General features: G+C 39.3%; 1 protein-coding gene across 1 annotated transcript; it reads left to right on the top strand.

The window, feature by feature from the left end:
• Window positions 1–4,065: 4,065 nt before the first annotated feature.
• oxtra (oxytocin receptor a) lies at window positions 4,066–13,838 on the top strand. Its single transcript, XM_020607726.1, has 2 exons — window positions 4,066–5,383; window positions 11,745–13,838. Exons 1-2 carry the CDS (start codon window positions 4,456–4,458, stop codon window positions 11,996–11,998), a joined length of 1,182 nt encoding a protein of 393 aa, XP_020463382.1. The 5' UTR covers window positions 4,066–4,455; the 3' UTR covers window positions 11,999–13,838.
• The last annotated feature ends 252 nt before the right edge of the window (window positions 13,839–14,090 follow it).

Below are 14,090 nucleotides of genomic sequence, written 5' to 3'. Positions count from 1 at the left end.
ACCCAAAGCCACAGAAACAGGAGTCACTCTGGCATAGACAGGACCAGAGGCTTATTCCCACAGGGTTTGCTAATGGAAATTTAAAGAGAGGCACAGAAGCAGGTAAATCCTAGTTTTCAGTTTGTGCTTAATAATGATCTTCATCTACACAGTGTTCAGTTTCTCCTGTTTGTGCCCTCGGACACAAATAGAATTTAACCTGCAGAAATAACAGCTGTTGTTTAACATGGAAGTTAATACAAATTCTCTGTAATCTATCTTCTACCTGTATTTACTTGTATGAGCCACTTTCATTCATTCACTAAGGAATTTCTGAATCACGCTTTCTGCACCCATGTACAGTGGTTTTCATGTTAATAAAACACTTAAAATATGTTACACCATTACCCTCATCAGGTAAGTAATAATAATCACCATTGCCATCTTACCCCCTAAATCCTAGTGCAGCATTGTGCTTGGCAACCTACAGTAAATGTGAAGAAGGGGAATGTGTGTTCACAGAAATCACTGGAATGTAGCACATGGACATTAACATGGGCATCACACACCAGTGCCTATAAAACCTTACATTTCTCTGTTTTGTCCCATGTGTAAGAGGGCTAAAGGAGAGTCTTGGCACTGATGATTATTAGTACAATATAATATATAAACAGAATAATAATAAAAATAAACTAGACAAAGGCATTTCCTGAAAAAAATGTGTGTGGATGGTGATTGCTGAAGAATTACCCTAGAAATGGCTGAAGGCTGAGATGCTCACACTACAGCTTTATGTGATTATAAAATATAATCCTGGTCTTGTATTTTGAAGCTTGTGCATGTTATGGTGCCTTAATGTGAGCTTAAGTAACAATCTGGAAATTTTGAAAAAGTTGGCATGTTACCTAGCACTCATGTCACACCTAGTTATAAATCTGGGGCTCTTATATTCAATATGCAGTATCCCTCAGAGTGACATTGGAACATCCTGACACCAACTTTCCAGCCTGTGTTGGTCTGATTGACGGTGCTGTATGATGTGTCCTGCTAGGACAGGACAGACTAGCTGACAGTGACAAGGAGCAAAGCTCTGAGCTTTGACAGGAACTGGACATTCAGTTGTTAAAGTGATTATATTGAAATTGTTTCTGCATATATCAGGGCTCTTATTTTGAAAGCAGACCAACTCTGTGTGTGTGTGTGTGTGTTACTGTGTCTCTGTGTGTGTTATTGTGTGACTGTTTGTGTGGTAGTGTCAGGGACCAAACAGCAAGGCAAAACACACATAGCTATTAAACCAATGGTCTTTTTATTAAGCCAAAAGTAAAGAAAAATACAAACATCAATATCAACTAGACTGGGCCCTAAAGGAGGTCAACAGAAGATAAGGAAACTCAAAATATTGCAAACTGAACTGTCCAATACCACAACAAAAAACAACTGACCTAACAAGCACACAGGGGAACACACTGGCTGGCCAAACCAATAACACACACAAGTATAAGCAAATTGATATTGGATTATGTGTAAAATTATGTGTGTTGTCATATCAACTGTTTTTACATGCTTGAAAGAATAAATCAAATCAAATCAAGGGATAGACCAAAGACACTATCAAAGTAATCAACTAATAAACACTGAACAGACAGTCTGCTGACAACTGTTTTTATTTAAATGGAAGAAATTAACATAACTTGACAAATAAAGTTTTAGCATAAACTACAAACAAATATATTTCTCCCAAACTCAAAATTAATCAAATGTGCATGTTCATTGATCAATTATTTATGTCCAGTCTCAAACAATACCTAACCTTTACCTGCAACTTAAAACTACACACAGGGTTTCGGCCCTCACATGGTGAAAGCCAGGACTGAGGCATTCACAGGTAGCATGTTCATTTTATTTATTTTTTTGTTTTAAGCAATTAGCTCAGCAGGGCTCATGTTACCAAGAAGGTCAGTCTATCTATCATTAACATTAGAAATACTTGTAGTATTACAACATGGTAATAGTGTCAGAAGTACTTGTTATGAGGTCAGAAGTACTGAAAGGAATATTGCAGTAGCAGTATGCGACCTAGCCTGCCGCCCAACTTGCATTGCGCCCCACCCTGATTCCTTTCCTTGTAGGTGGTGGGTCCACAGGCCAGTGGCCCCATGTCATCTCTTCGGACCATGTCTGACCAGGCCCAATGGGCCAAGGCCTGGCCACCGGACGCTCGCTGGTGAGCTCCCCTCCCAGGTCCGGCTTCAGGAGTATGCCCAGGTTTCCCTAATACAAAATAAAATACAAATTCACCTTTGTATTACAAATATAATTACTTAAATGGAATTACAAATTAAGACCAGACATAAAACACAAAGAAAACATCAAGTTGGCATCAAACAAATTGTTTTATGTTTTTACTTTGTTAAATATCACTCATATTGTGTTATAGTAGGGACTACTTTTATGGTTTGGAAACTTATTTTGCTTTGTTAACATCAAGGACATGTAGAGTTGTTTATTTTATGATGGTTAATTTAAGTAGAGTTGGCATAAGTAGGAACTTAGACTATACTCACAGATATATAATTAATCATAATCAGTCTCAATAGAATCTATCTACAGATACAGATACAATGATCAAGCCAAGATGTACTATGCCAAGCTTCACTAATATACTGTAAGTGAAACTATTTTCAGGCAATTGCTGCATTACATGGTTTCCAAACTGACTGAGTGTCACCAACATCAGCTTTCAAGTCTCCAACAACATATACACATGTACATAGATCCATGATCCTGGATAAATGACATAATAAATGCCAACCTGTTAAGATATTCATCCTCATTATGAGGGCACTCATAGGGGGTATATATGTTGTCAAAAACCATAAAAGATATGAAAAGGCTGTTTACAAGGTTAATAGCTCAACATGTCCTGAGATGAGTAGAGTTTAAATGGTATTTCTGAAAGTATGGCAGATTTTTAAAGGTTCAAAGAGGGCGAAGATTTCAAGACTCTCCCATTCATTTCAATGGGATTTGTTTTTTTTTTGAAAAAGCTGAATTTCTTAAAAAGTATAAATGTTACAAAAAAGTTGAATACACGCCATAATGTCCTTAAAAAGCTGCAGAGTTTGATATTTGAGTGGATTTTATTCAGCGGCAACAAACGTACAGAAAAGAGCAGGATAACATCGTGTGGATGCTGCTGACTCAGCATCCACACAGTGAAATGGACAACACAAACACAGTGACAGCATCTATAGGAGCATGTGTGCAAGGCTTTCTCTGGTCTCCTGAAAAACTTAATGGCTGAAATATTTTTATGTGCCAACTAACACCACTCCCCCTTTTATAATCAGCTTCAGAGGCTGTTGCATCAATGATGTCACACTACTGAGCTCATTTACTTTGAAATCATGCTCATGAAAGATCTGCTTGAAATTTTTCTTTGATCCTATTATACTATTTGTTATACACTCTGCATAGCCTGGGTATTTTTATTTGTTTGTTTTTAGTTATAAAAGAGATAACAGTGTCTTTGTGTGTGTGTTTTCAAAATATTCTCATATTTTAATAATGGTCTTTGCCTGTAATCTTTCATTTTTTGGCTCATGTTTTTCCTCTCAGTCGTTTTAGAAGTTATGGATGAACATTTGTTTATTAAATAACATGTTTACTTATTAACCACTAGTTCAAATCAAACTGATGTTAGAGTACCTCTGGGACTTGCTGCCCAAATGATGGCACAATATGATAACATTTTATGATGATGGGCATGCCTTCTTGTCATAGGCTTCACTGTGCGTCTACTGTCAGCTCCAACTTCTAATTCTACATCCTGTCAGAATCCTGTCAAACTCTTCTTACACGAGTTTGGTGGGTTATAAACTGAAATCCGTGATTCTGGACAGATCTGGCTCATGCTCCTGAAGGGCGTTGGGGCTACCAGCTGCACAGCAGGACAGTGAGAGAATGGAGCACAGCGCCTCATAGTGGTGGCAGCGGGTGAGACTTATTGTTATTACTGAACCAGGGACCGATAGAACAGGGGCTTATGCGCTGTGGTCCTGGACATTCCTATTCTTACCAGAGATGATGATGATGGGGCTTTTTTGGTTTTGGAGAATTACCTTTGACTGGATACGTGTGCTTCTCACGCATTTTAAACAGTCTAGTTTTGTTATTTTGTAAGTCCATACTGTTGCCTTCTGTACTTTAGGTTTACGTTCCTTTTGTGATTTTTTTCCATATTATTTTGGAGAAACATTTGCTCTTCTTCTCTGAGGACTCGTGGGTCTTCTGTTTTTAGAAAGTAAGGGCGATTGAGGTCGAACAAAAAAAGTGAATCTTTTTTAGTCACTGAAGAAGCACGTTTTGAGTCTCATTTTCTCACGCTTCCTTTGTGAGGACGCAAGGGACACCCCTGTTTCAATCATTGCACTACACAAATCTGACGCATCTGCAGAGGACGCGATAACGACAATGGAAAGCATTTCAAATGAAAGTGACTTTTGGCAATTCAACGACTCCTGGAGGAATTCAAGTCTCCTTAATGGGACTGATGGGATGAATCAGACAAACCCTCTGAAGCGGAACGAGGAGGTGGCGAAAGTGGAGGTTACTGTCCTCGCCCTGGTGCTGTTTCTGGCACTGGCTGGGAACATGTGCGTCTTGCTGGCCATTCACACCACCAAACACAGCCATTCCCGCATGTATTACTTCATGAAGCAGCTGAGCATTGCCGATCTAGTAGTGGCTATATTTCAAGTTCTCCCTCAACTTATTTGGGACATTACATTTCGGTTCTATGGACCGGACATTTTGTGCAGGTTGGTGAAATACCTACAGGTCGTTGGGATGTTCGCCTCCACATACATGTTAGTTTTGATGTCCGTAGACAGGTGTTTGGCTATTTGCCAGCCCCTTCGTTCATTGCACAGGAGAAAAGATCGTTTCTATGTCATATTTTCCTGGGTCCTGAGCCTGCTCTTCAGTATCCCGCAGATGTTCATCTTTTCCCTGAGAGAGGTTGGCTCAGCCGGATCGGGGGTGTATGACTGCTGGGGCGACTTCGTGAAGCCTTGGGGGGCCAAAGCTTATATCACATGGATTAGTCTTACCATATACATCATTCCAGTGGCCATACTGAGCATTTGCTATGGTTTGATAAGCTTCAAAATATGGCAAAACTTTAAACTGAAAACCCGGCGGGAGCAGTGTATAAGCCTGACACCCAAAACCTCCAAAGGCAACACGCTGGCGCGTGTGAGCAGCGTTAAGCTCATCTCCAAGGCCAAGATCACCACAGTGAAAATGACTTTTGTGATCGTCGTAGCTTATATCGTGTGTTGGACCCCTTTTTTCTCTGTTCAGATGTGGTCTGCGTGGGATCCAGAAGCGCCTCGTGAGGGTAGGTTGAATTTAGAAGTTTAATATGATTCAGAGCGCGCACCAGTGCGCAGAGGGTGCTGTACTCATAATGAAGACATTTTACCCGCATACTCTTCTTCACCATCCCCATCCGTTTACACAGCATTCTACTGACAGCATAGCTGACTGGAGGGATTTGGAGATTTTCAGCTGGCGCATCCCAGTTGCTGCGCGCATTAACGCACGGAGATTCGAGCGTTTGAATATCCGGTTAAAACAAAACGAAACAACAGAATTTCAGTTTGGGTTTATCTGGGTTTATTCTCCTTTGCTCATTCATCATGAAACGGAGTTTTGTAGACGACTCAACCGGATTTTGCTGTTTTGTATCAATGTAAATAGCCCAGTCAGGGTGCGATGCGGATGGCTGAAGCTCTGCGGACGCAGCACAGGAGGCTTGACCCTAGGGCAAAACAAAAAAGATTGAAGCCAAATACACAAACAAAATTTTGTATTATTACATCTGTCTGCTACATAAACGTTTGGTACTGCATTCAATTGTGACTTTAGCCATCTCAGTGAAAAAATATTTCTACAATACACAAAGCTTAAAGACAATATCAGTTTCAGAATTCAGTGACACATCCTACTCGACATTAGTTAATCTATGAGTCTAATGTTTTCCGATGCTGTCACGCTATGGTTTATTCAAATTAGGAAAGTTTGAAAGCAGGTTTTCATATATTCCATTTTTTCATTATATCTAATAATAATAATACACCTGCTGTGTGGTAACAAAAATGAATGACTGAATCTTAATTCCAAAAGCTGGATACAGAATTCCAAGTTCCAGGTTTCCCAACTTCCTCTAACCCCCCTCACGCTGCAGAGATCGATTGATGGCTAATCATTAATCAAATTTGTGTGCGCCACTGCGCACCATGAAGCTTCTGTTAGTCCCTGCGGGGCACGTTGGAGCGCGGCGCTGACATTTAACCACAATAGGCCACTAGCAACCTTCTACTGTATGCGCTCCCCACAGTTATCGATCTGTTGTGCTATGGCCACACCCATACAACAACAGAGGACTTAACCGCAATGTGACAAATTGAGTTTACAGTGTATCTAGACATTTGAAAAATTGCCTCTGTGCTGCTTTCATTGTTTCATTACATTTAGAATGGAACTAAGTAAAAGGCACAAATGTGTATTACAGCTATTACAGTTTCATTTGAAGGGGCTATAATGTGTCTGGAAGACCTTTGTTTTACTTGAAAGGTGAAAGGTAAATCTAATTCCAATTGTTCGTTTGAGAACTTTAATAGGTCTGCATCTCCTTCTAAAAAATTCAAAGAAACTACACCCCACAGATGATGCGAAACTTGCTTTACACACAATTTCCATTCCTTAAAACTGTGGTTTAATTGTAATTGTAATGATTAGGAAAAGGGAGAGGAGAAATACAGTACTATCTACGATCTGTATCTAACAAAACAGACTACAGTAAGACAAACAGAGCATATACCAAAAACAAGACAAAATGAAGTAAATAATGTGAGGACGTTTCTTAGACAGTAAACAGATTCTGAGTGTTGCAAGTCTTGATTCTTTTCTGTTGCTTCTGGATTTGTATAAAAGGTAATTGGCTGGTTGTGTCTCTGCCATCCTCCTCAAGCTGCATTGTTTGTATCAGCTATTTACACTTTAGGGCTAAACACCTGCACAATACATTTTGTGGTCAGTAAATTATTCACAGAGGAGGCATATTGCCTACTGATGAAATGAAAGTAGTTGTACTTGTAGTTGTAGTTGTAGTTGTAGTTTATGCCGCATCTCAACAATATCCAAAGTTACAGCAGCCAGAAAAGATCATCAAGGGTCCTTGTGATGTGGTTTGTGGCCTGGTTTCCTGTTTGGTGCTTTTATTTTGGTTAGTTTCCTGTCCTATATCACCTCACTTTCCCCAGCTTTACTCTGGTCACAATCACCATTCATTGTTTCCACCTGCTGCTCATTACCACCTGGTCTCCTGTCTATATATCCTCCTCCCTTCCCCCAGTCTGGTCGCTGGCTCATCTGATCTCCATGCCGCGCTTGTTCCCGTCTCCTGTGCTCCCTCCTTGAGCTCCACACCCGGTTGGTAGTGATGGAGAAACCGAAGCTTTCTGAACCACTGAATCAATATGAAGCAATTGTGTTGAAATGGTGTTTTGAAGCATTTGATACAATTATGTATGGCGACATCTGCTGGCCAACCATCAACAGAGCATTTGCATGGAACAATAAAGGGCAAGGTGCCATGAAACTGTAAGGCACTGTTGTGTATGTTTAACAATAAAGGTTCTATGTGCATATAGAAATGTTTGACTGTTTTGTCTTTTAAAGACGATAATATACTTGTGTCATAATGAAGAACTTTCCAACTGCAAGCTGACAGGAGTTTATAATCAGGAATTCATGTAATTCCCCCTGACTGTTACACTGTTTGCACATGCATAACTGTGTGTGACTGTTGCACATACAGCTTCCGATGTAGCATATATTCTCATTCATATATTTTTATTATATTTCTTTTCGCTTGCTGTTTTTAAAGTGCCTTTATATTGCATTACTGTTTATCTACTTTATATTAGACCTTATTGTTTGGCATTCATTGGACAGCAAAGTAAGTATTCCATTGTGCAGGGAAACATGTTTCCTTACCGTGCACATGACGAACACTTTGACTTGAGTTGATTTTAAAATCTTAAAATACAGTGTGTAATAAAAATATGCTTTTACAAAAGGGGGGGGAGAGGGGGGCGGGGGGGGGGGGGGGGGGGGGGTCCAAAGATTTTTATTTTAAAACAAAATCATTTCAGCTGAGTTAGGCTTCAGTCTGTTCCTCTTCTTTGTTATTCCCTCTCCAGCTTTGGAGAAGACCCTTTCACATGGCACAGGAATTGCTGGCATATGAAGATATCTTTTGGCAAGCTTGTAAAGATTAGGATAAACCGCTGCTCTTGAGTTCCAGTATTTTAACAGATCTTGTCCTTTGGATGAGGTAGAGCTCAGCCAAATAACGTTGAACCTCCACTGTTGCACCTGTAGGAAATCAGAGCAGAAGAAGGTGAAACTCATTGTATGTGGTTTTATATTTGGATGTCTATGTGCACTATATGCCCTCAGCACTTTAGTTTCTTATTTTTGAATAAAGACTGATAAACTATTAGAACCAGTGTTTATGTCAGCATTTGGGTCCTTCCCTGCCTGAAACTTAACAGTGAGTGTAAAAGAGGAATTCATTCTTTTCTGTTGAAGAGAGATGAGATACAGCGCAGGGAGGAGGATGACTTTCCTCCACATGAACAGCAATCACACGGCCCAGAAATGGCAGTGACACGTGCCAGTGTTTGTGTACAAAAGACAGAGTGTCACCTGTGTTTGTGGAGATAAAGTGGTCATTAGAGCCATACTCAGAAAAGGGAGCCCAGAACAGGCAGCTTGGAATAAACTGTATTTCAGACATTTATGTAAATAAACAGTTTCACTGAGATAATAGATTGTACCTTTACCTCACACACAGATTAGTAAAACTTAATAGTAATAAATAATAATAATAATCAATGTATTATTAGAGCACTAGGCATAAAAAGTGATTATTTTCATGTGCATATTTTATCTACTATGTAGAAATAGGCCTGTTGTTTCAGCATATTTCTGAGAGAGGGGCATCTTCATGAACTCTTATTACCACAGTTTTCTCTCTGAGCCACGTAATAAAACCATTTTTTGCTTCATTTTCAACATCAATCAAGCTGCCATTAAGCTTTGCTATTTCAAGGTTGATGTCTTTAAAAGGTCAGAAGAAGAATCAGGATGTACACGGAGCAGAGTCTTTGCCTCGTTCTTCATACACTGTCTTCGCCCTGGCCCATTACTAAAGTACTCATGTCTTCTGCTCTGAGTGACTCAACCAAGTGCATCATTTGTCCAATTTCATACTCTGACATTTTCAGAAATGTGCTTATTTACTTTCTAAATGGGTATTAGATAAGAAGATACACCTGTACTGTACTGTATCTATGAATATAGATACAGTTCAACTCCCCATTACTGTCTGTGCTGTATATACGAAAATAGATGAAACTCTCTCTGTACTGTGTGTACAGTAGGCTATAGGCTATATGAAGCTACAGTCAGCAGTCAGTTAGCGTAGGTTAGCATAAAGACAGGGAGAAACCTGGCTTTGTCCAAAGATATTTCTGTTTTTTCCTGACTCTTTCTTGGCCAGGACCAGTAGCTTCCTTGGATATTCACTTGTAACTTGGCCACGAAACAGTCTGGCAAGTATTCCCTATTCATTAATTAATACTTGTTTTTACACTTTAGTTTTAAACAAATGAGATGGAACACAGTAATTACCCAGCTTTAGAGGTGCTGGTAGGCAGATTATGTCACCAAAAGCAGCTTGTTTTCATATGTATCTGGCTGCATTGTGTGTACTGTATAGGAGTGGCACCAGTCTTCTCACGAAGAAAGCAGATGAGCTTATGTCCCAGCATGTATGCCTGGGCCTTTCAAAAATTGAAAATGCCTCTTTTTTTGCACTCCATTAGGCTTATTGGTACACTTTTTGGAAATGTCACGAGGCAGTAAAATGCTCCATTTCTCTAAGCTATGTCAGAGGTAGATCAGTGGCATCTGTGATCTTAGCAACCACACAGATTTCATTATGTCGAGAACAGTCACCCCAAAAAATTCTGTAACTCAAACCTCTCCCCCGTTGAGCCTGATGCTTTCGGATGCTGGTTCACACTTGGTGCCATATTGATTTGTGCTGGGTGCTTGATGGGCACAAAGTCTAACCTGCAAGTCCTAGATTTTTTTTAAAGGTCAGTTTGTTCTCGTGAGAAAAGTGAGAGCGTCCTGTGTGCAGAAAGACCTCTCCAAGCAAGGTACTCATAAATATTATGTAGATGTCAGGCTACTGCTCATGATCGTTTATCTTCAGGGAAAAGAATCACAACTGAATCCTCTCTTTAATGAACCTAAGAGTCTTTTGGGCCGGCCAGCATAAGCTCCCAGAGTCAGACAGATACAATAGGGCACGATAATATTCTGCCTTCTCACTTGCTGTGTGATTTATCACCCTCTTGTGAAAGACATCATAAACTAATTCCTTCAAAACTTTTTTATTATGAAACCCCAATATTCAAATTAGATTCAGTCTTCGGTCTCATCTACCCTCCAGTGAACTACTGTCCATGTCGGTAGCATTAGCAGAATGATGCACAGCTGAAAGCTTATGTAAATTCCCATGTCTGTAGAACATTTCATACATTTGCAGGTTCTTGCACAGATCAGTGTTTACCACTTTCATTTGTTCATCAGAAACATTACAAAGTAGCACTTACTTAAAAGTAAATTATAAACTCCAGGACTGTGGTAGAAGGATAATTTAATGATCTACACTCAGTTAAGTTTGTGTTTTAGTCTCATAAATCAAACCCTTATTGGCTGATGATCGGTTCTTATTAATTATGCCTGGCTTTGCTGTCCTTCCAGAGATAATTTATGCTGAACAATTTTGTTAGAGCGCAGCCAGCATAATTAGAGACAACATGAGAACAGCAGCACAGATAGGCTCCAGAAAAGATTAGCAGTCATTGAGAAGAGGTTAAATATGGGATATAAGCCAATTACATAAATCCAAAACCCATTTGCCAAGTGTCAGTTGGATGGTGGGGCTGACGTAGCGTAAATGTCATCCAGCGTGCCACTGCAGGTTACATGCCATGATGTATCACTACAGTGTTGCACATGAAACATTTGTGTGTGCCGATTCTTAGAGCATCAATACCGACTGCTTGTTTGAACAGGGCACCATTGAAATTCATTTGGGTTTCTTTCTTGCTCTTGAGCTGGGTGTAAAAATGAAACTCTCTCCTTCTCTGAAATGCGTTGCCACTGTGAATGTATGAAACTGTTCTTTTACCTCTTTTAATGCTGACTTTAAGTTCAAGAACTGAGAATACCTCCAGCTATCATAATACAGTTATACTGTAGCTGTGTGACTGAAACTTGCGGTTGAACTACTTTAAAGACAGTAAAAACCGGGTTACCCTGCATCTTTGCCTGGTAAGTTAATAAAACTGAAAAAAGTCATACCCCACAGAAACAAGTGCTCTTTTGGGGTCAAGGGTCAAGTTAACTGCTGAGCAATATAGACAACTTTTTTCCTCTGGGGACCATGAATGTTTGTAGAAATCCATGCCATTTCAACCCATGTATTACATAAGTACGTTTTGTCACTGTAAGAACAGTGGTAGACACACTTACAGCAAGCCACTAGCATCTTTATTTGTTGGAATCTACTCTTCACAGCGCAGTAACTTTCCTCTCCTTGTCCTCTCCTGCAGCTATGCCCTTCATCATCTCCATGCTGCTAGCCAGCCTCAACAGCTGCTGTAACCCCTGGATCTACATGTGCTTTGCCGGGCATCTGTTCCAGGATCTTAGGCACAACTTTCTGTGCTGCTCCACGCGCTACCTCAAGTCATCCCAGTGCAAATGTGAGCGTGACTTTGACTCCAGTCACAAGAGCAACTCCTCAACCTTTGCCATGAAAAGCACTAGCAGTCAGAGGAGTGTCACACAGACATCTACTACATAACCCCCCAGCTGCCCACCCAGCTCTTTACCATATGTAATATGTTCGACTCCTTCAGATACCTCTTGCCTCACAGCTTGCTGTTTGAGCACAGGAATAACAACAGACGTCTTGTTAGTTTCTTTTACAGCACTTTATAGTGTAAAGTGGAAGTGGAACTGTGAAATAGAAACATTGTAAAGATCATTAAGGAGCAACACTCAACTCATAAAAGCTTGTCATGGACTAAGCTGATCAATCAACTGCATTGTTTTTACATTTTGATGTACAGTGTATATTTACAGTGCAGAGAAGGTAAAAGTAATGAGCACGTCTGAATGATTTTTAAGCTCTGTCAAACTTGGCAAGACACATTATTATTTGAATGGCTGTCACCAGCAAAGCTTATGGGTCCTGTTTTTCTGTGTTATGATGAAACTGCTACCCTGTAAAAAAAATTATGTAGCTTGCTGTTTACTTTTATTACATTTGCAATGAATTGTATATGTGTAAACATTTAGTTCAGCTATTGTTAGATGTGAGGTGTCATGGCTGTCACTGGTAAAGATTGTTAAAAGCAAAAGTGGCAAAAATACATTTACAACATTAATGTTTACATCTATAGCTGATTAGAGCACATTCCACCTCCTGGAGAGACGGAAGAAATCCTTGGTGGAGCTGCTGGAAGTGTTCTAGAGGGATGTTTGTGTCTGGTCGGCCAATAGCGTCACTGAGTTCCTGCAAATTTTGGCAGCACATTGAAACATCCTGTTCAGCCAAAGCCAAAAAAAAAAGCATTATTGGGTTTCAATCTGGAGACCGCACAGACTACTAGAGTCGCGTTTCTGAAGGTTTAATTAAGACTGATGCTTTCTTTCACTCCACTGTGTTTATATTCAGTGTTTCTAGTATGAGCCGTCCAGCATGTGAAGCATCAGCCAGTAATGAGGAGTGACCAGACTACAAGCAAACAATCCCGCACAGTATCTCTACAGTAAATGTGACCTTTCTGATGTTTATACTGTCCAGTGCTAGTTCAGACACTTTAGTTTTAATTTTATTATTCAGCTCATCTCTCTGTCACCTTACACTAGACTTACACTGGACTTACACTGTGACGAACTACAACACCACAGACTACAGCCACAGATATATCTATAGGATTATTATTATAATCTTCACATAAGATAGTCATTGCAGGAGAATTCAACTGGAATATTCTGCTTTGATGTTATTTTTAAATGGGTTACAGGAATAAATGCCAAAATGATACAACACCTATACAGACACTTTACATATTTTAGTTTTATTTACAGTTATATTTGGTGGTGTTACATACTTCAGCCTTGATACTGTGATGTACAATCTTGTTTCAGTGGACAATATTTTATCAGGAGAAATTCTGTCAACCACAAAACCTTTCAAATCAACAAGACTTTTGCTACGAGTTAATGATGCCAGTCAGATCAATTTATGTGTACAGTATGTCTGTGATTGTACAGGTTTAATTAACCAGTTGCAAAATGCAAAAAGACAAAAAGAAAATAAAATAAAATTATAAGATTTGTATTTGTGGAGATTTTTTTTCTTTAATACCAAATATAAAAACTCTACATATTTATTGTCAGTGTATAGTTTGTGAGCTCTGTTTATTTAGAAATACTATTACTGGTTAATTTGCTGTTGGGTCTGAAAAGTTCCCTTTGTATTTCTAACCTGCCTTAAAATGTTTCGCCATAAAACACCAATGTAAAAATCATGCATATGAATCTTAAAGCTTGCACTGTTTTATTTTGTTAGTTTTTACTAAATGTGTTTTCACTTGTGATGCTGAATTTTAGGAATGTGTACTATATGCCATGTGAATAAAATGTGTGATCTAAGGAGAAATTATTATTTCAGATAAAAATATTAAGATGTTCTAGTTTTTACAGCAACATTCTACTGAAATGCGAGTGATTTTAGATCTGATTCTTTTTAATGAAATCTGACTACATAACACAGCAAAGGAGTTACACTTGCTCACTAATTACACCGTTTAACACAGTTCATTAATATGAATAAGATCATTGTTTTGCACTTATATTTATGCACCCCCCCCCCTCTGACAGTCCTT

Source organism: Monopterus albus, unplaced genomic scaffold (genome assembly GCF_001952655.1).
Source record: "Monopterus albus unplaced genomic scaffold, M_albus_1.0 scaffold89.1, whole genome shotgun sequence".
NCBI classification, from domain to species: domain Eukaryota; kingdom Metazoa; phylum Chordata; class Actinopteri; order Synbranchiformes; family Synbranchidae; genus Monopterus; species Monopterus albus.
Note: the sequence above shows the minus strand (reverse complement) of the source record. Positions and strands in the feature narration are given on the sequence as shown.

What these genes read in the sequence shown, in the direction of transcription:
- oxtra (XM_020607726.1), top strand. Translation starts at nt 4,456, where the DNA reads ATGGAAAGCATTTCAAATGAAAGTGACTTTTGGCAATTCAACGACTCC. An exon ending in TCCAGAAGCGCCTCGTGAGG is followed by an intron (nt 5,384 to 11,744) that starts GTAGGTTGAATT and finishes CCTCTCCTGCAG; the next exon opens with CTATGCCCTTCATCATCTCC.